Source organism: Sinocyclocheilus anshuiensis, unplaced genomic scaffold (assembly GCF_001515605.1).
Source record: "Sinocyclocheilus anshuiensis isolate Anshui unplaced genomic scaffold, SAMN03320099.WGS_v1.1 scaffold997, whole genome shotgun sequence".
Classification (NCBI taxonomy): Eukaryota; Metazoa; Chordata; class Actinopteri; order Cypriniformes; family Cyprinidae; genus Sinocyclocheilus; species Sinocyclocheilus anshuiensis.
In genome coordinates, this window is record NW_015555715.1 from 2011943 (window position 1) to 2015799 (window position 3857).

General features: G+C 38.7%; 2 protein-coding genes across 3 annotated transcripts in view; both read right to left on the reverse strand.

Moving 5' to 3' along the window:
• Positions 1-1693, reverse strand: part of LOC107672167 (lon protease homolog 2, peroxisomal-like) — a 34324-nt gene extending 32631 nt beyond the window's left edge. Inside the window, exon 1 of the mRNA XM_016465264.1 lies at positions 1165-1693. Coding sequence (XP_016320750.1) covers positions 1165-1397 — 233 coding nt within the window. The 5' untranslated portion in view covers positions 1398-1693. The remainder of the gene's footprint in view (positions 1-1164) is intronic.
• Positions 1694-2358: 665 nt separating this feature from the next.
• LOC107672189 (interleukin-34-like) overlaps positions 2359-3857 on the reverse strand; it is a 7645-nt gene continuing 6146 nt past the window's right edge. For both annotated transcript variants that reach the window (XM_016465280.1, XM_016465279.1), the window contains exon 7: positions 2359-3217. In XM_016465280.1, the coding sequence (XP_016320766.1) occupies positions 3174-3217 (44 nt within the window). In that variant the 3' untranslated portion in view covers positions 2359-3173. The remainder of the gene's footprint in view (positions 3218-3857) is intronic.

Here is a 3857-nt window from a genome sequence, read left to right on the forward strand (position 1 = left end):
ACCAATTATCCAAATAATGTTTAGTCCTAGAAAGCTATTATTATCAGAACACGTGAGCATAACATAGCGGTTAGCACATCAATGAATGAGAGGGCAGCGTTACCAGAGTTGCCCATATACCACACCATGTTACAGCACAGTAGGGCTATTGCAGACAGAAACAATACTGTACTACATCGATGTTTCCTGTCGGCTCAATTTTTGAGTGGACTTTGCTCTTTCCGATTCGCATGAACGGTATATGAGTGGAGCGACTGAGCGGAGCACACACACATATAGAGCGGATAATACGCAGAGGGTCACACAACGTGAAAGTGAAACCTGAGCGGTGAACTAATTTTCGGCAGCCGAAATTTCGGTGCATCTCTAATTATTGGCGACATCAGAAATGGATATTATATAATAGATGTTTTTTGAACATTTTAGCAATTTAAAAATATTAAAAAAAGATTTTTTACATGGCACCCCTGCTCTCGACAGACGGCACCCTGGTTGGGAAACACTGCTCTAATCCACTGGCGCTTGACTCGACAGTGCGTGAGCTACATCCTTTTTACTATCTCTAGATTAGAAATCACTGGATTCTGTCAGCAATGTAACGCGGCAGTAACGTATAGAGACCTCGGCTTGTAACTATACTCTAATTACTATTTTGAAAATTATAACGCGTTAAAATACGCCGTTACTAAAAAAAGTAATCAAATTACAGTAACGCGTTACTAAGTAATGCGTTACTGCCCAACACTGTTCCTGATGCACTGGTGACTTCATGTGCCTGTGTGAGTCGTGAAAACTATAAAAATAAATCTAGGAATTATTGGATTTCAAATCAGTAAGGGTTAACTTGAGGCATTAAAAATAACTAAGTAACTAGCTGTTTTATGGATGGTAACTATAATATTATTACTGAAATCGTAATAGTAATTAGTTACACTAGTTACTGCAAAAAGTAATAGTATTACAGTAACTAGTTACTGCCCAACATTGTACATTATAAACTAAACTTTACAATACAATAAAAGTTACGCACTGCATTGTGTTATAAAGTCGTAAATGACTATTGGACCTCATTCAAATTGTTTCAGAACGAACGTTTCAGAACGAAACATCTGCATCACACTGGATCTGCAGCGGGTTTGACAGTCTCTGACAGCACAGACCCACCTATGTAAGGACGGGAGCTCATCGCTGTCGTGCTCGGGGTCTCTGGTGTTAGGAATAAACCCGATGATGGTGCTTTGTAGCGAGGTTCCCTTCAGCAGTCTGCTCTTGACTAACTGCATGTTTCTCGCAGTGTCGACGCTGATTCTCATGGTCGAGCCCGGTAACAACACTCCATCATGAGTGCACAGCAAAGGCAGTCGGCTGGGTATTTGAATACCACTGTTTGATGACATTTTCAGGGCTTGGATAGACGTTTAAAGTGTAAAACTAGTAATCGCAGTGAACGAAGGGGCAAGGAACGCCTTCATCGTATGACAAACTGGGACAAATGAAAACAGGAAGCTGGAACTACGGCAGGTGCAGTAGGTCAATCTTGGTGTGTGCAGACGGAAACTCCTACTTTTTGTGAAACCACGCGGAATGCAGCCAAATGTACACTGTGTTCTCTCTCTTTGTAGTGTGTTTACGTAAGTATATTTTGGGGACGCGTTCGCAAAATCAGGAAAGTACGGGGAAAATTTGAAGCGGTCGGGACAAAATCTTTATAGATGGGTCGCCCAGTGAGCAACGAGGAGGCTGGAGCCCATTAAGGGGCCTCAGCAGGGCTGCTATTAGACTGATGTAAAATATACTAAAACAATCTAAGCCAAATGCCTGAAAACCCTAAAATTAAAATGTACAATATGTAAACATAGGCTATTTCATATTTTAACTTGTCCCACAAATTTAAATTTTGTTGTTGTTGTTAAGAACATTGGTTTGCAATATTTGGTTTGCACAGGCCTCAGGACCAGTGTTAATTTAATATTATTTATATACTATTATAGTATAATATAATATTTTAAATTGGCTTCTATTTTTATATTTTCAGTTTTCATTTTAATTTTAGTAATATTGCTATTTGACCCCCCCCACAAAGTTATTATTATTCATGTTATTTTCAATATTTTTCTCTTTAGCTTTTTTTTTATTTCTGTTTTAGTTAAACTTATTTTATTTCAGTTAGTTTCCCAGGCAAGTTTTCTCATGTTTAGTTTATATTTTTTAAGTTTTAATCTAATTTTTATAATTTATTTCAGCTTAATTACTTAAGATGTTTCCACTGATATAGTAAAGCCAACCGGTACTGTATGTGTGTGAAAGTAGACAGTGTGTTTGAAAAGAAACCAAACGGTACATCTGAACACGTGGGGGTGATAGTGAGAGGTTTATTTTCCAAGCCATGTTACAACAGTTACCAGAACATTCTGTGGCAGGAGTCCAAATAAATAACCTAAATTAAAATCTGTGTATAAAACATATGCAAACCTGATATCAAACCCTCTTTATCACCTTAAAGCTTTCTATAGGAATACTTTGGTGCAATCTTTCAACATTTAACCAGCAGTAAAGCACAAAGTAAAGAGCCTCTGGGTAAAAGCAACAATGCCGACTAGGCCAGCAGTCAGCACAACATTTGCATGCAAATGATATGTTCAAAAGGAGCTCCACGTTATTTATAGATCTTACCTAAATCTTACCAAGAACATTTACAACGTGGCAATGATAATATACTTTTTTGGCATACATCAAGGACAAAATATGTATTTTCCTCAGAAATATAAGTCACAGTGGCAAAGACTTTTTTGGGGGGAATTACCAATTGTAAATGCTACAGTGAAGAGTCAAAGCTGCTCCCCTCCACAGAGCACACACACAGTGCATACATGATCATTTATTAGCAAAATACCACATAAATATGCAAGCAGGCGGGTGGATGGAGGTATGAATGTTCTGAATGATGGACAGCAATATCTGCAGGGTCAGTAGAGTGTCTTCCAACTGGTGTGATGGCTGTTGCATTTTTCCATATGGGTAACACTTCATAACTCCATATGGGAGGCAGTCAGTGACTTCACTAGGACAAGAGGCACACAAGCATGCTGCGTGTCACTACATAAACCAGGTAACACCCTTTTACACTTACACCAGCAACACCAAGACAAGATCAGATCTACTTAGATCTGCTGCTATGTAGTTTTCTTCCCTTTCCTCCAGTTGAGGACTTCACAATCTAGAAATTAACAAAGAGAAAGAGCGTAGATAAGTGGTCACATATTTTGATGTCACATCTAATGATGAGTTGCTCATTATTTGCAACAAATCAATTATTCAGATAACCCTCAAAAGAAAGGCTGCTATTTTTTTGCTCCTCAAAAAAATCATTAAAAAAATAATGCTTATGTTGACAAAAATGATTTTCATGTTTAGGGTTACCACCGTAACAGCATTTCACAATGAATTGGTAGAAGGCATAGACCAGGCATGTTCAGGCTAGTAACAACATGTGGGCTTTTTAAAGTACTTTACATCCTTCAGACAACCTCAATGCCTGAATCATGCTGCCATCTCATTCATCATGGAGGGGATAAGGACGTTGACTCTATCCCATAGCATTTATTCTCATTCACAAAGGCTGATGGTCGACCACAGACTCGCATCAACAAACAGCAAAAGTTTCCATCTTTATGCTACTGTGTGCGTGAGGTTATCAACAAACATTTGGAAGACTGGTGGAAGAACCCTTCTTGAGGTTGGACTCCAAAATTCCCCAAACCTTTCCAAGTTGTAGCAATCATTAGAAGGACCTCAACTGTCTTACCTCAAACTCTCAAAATATCAATGAGTAAGTACCATAACCCCCCCCCCCCCCC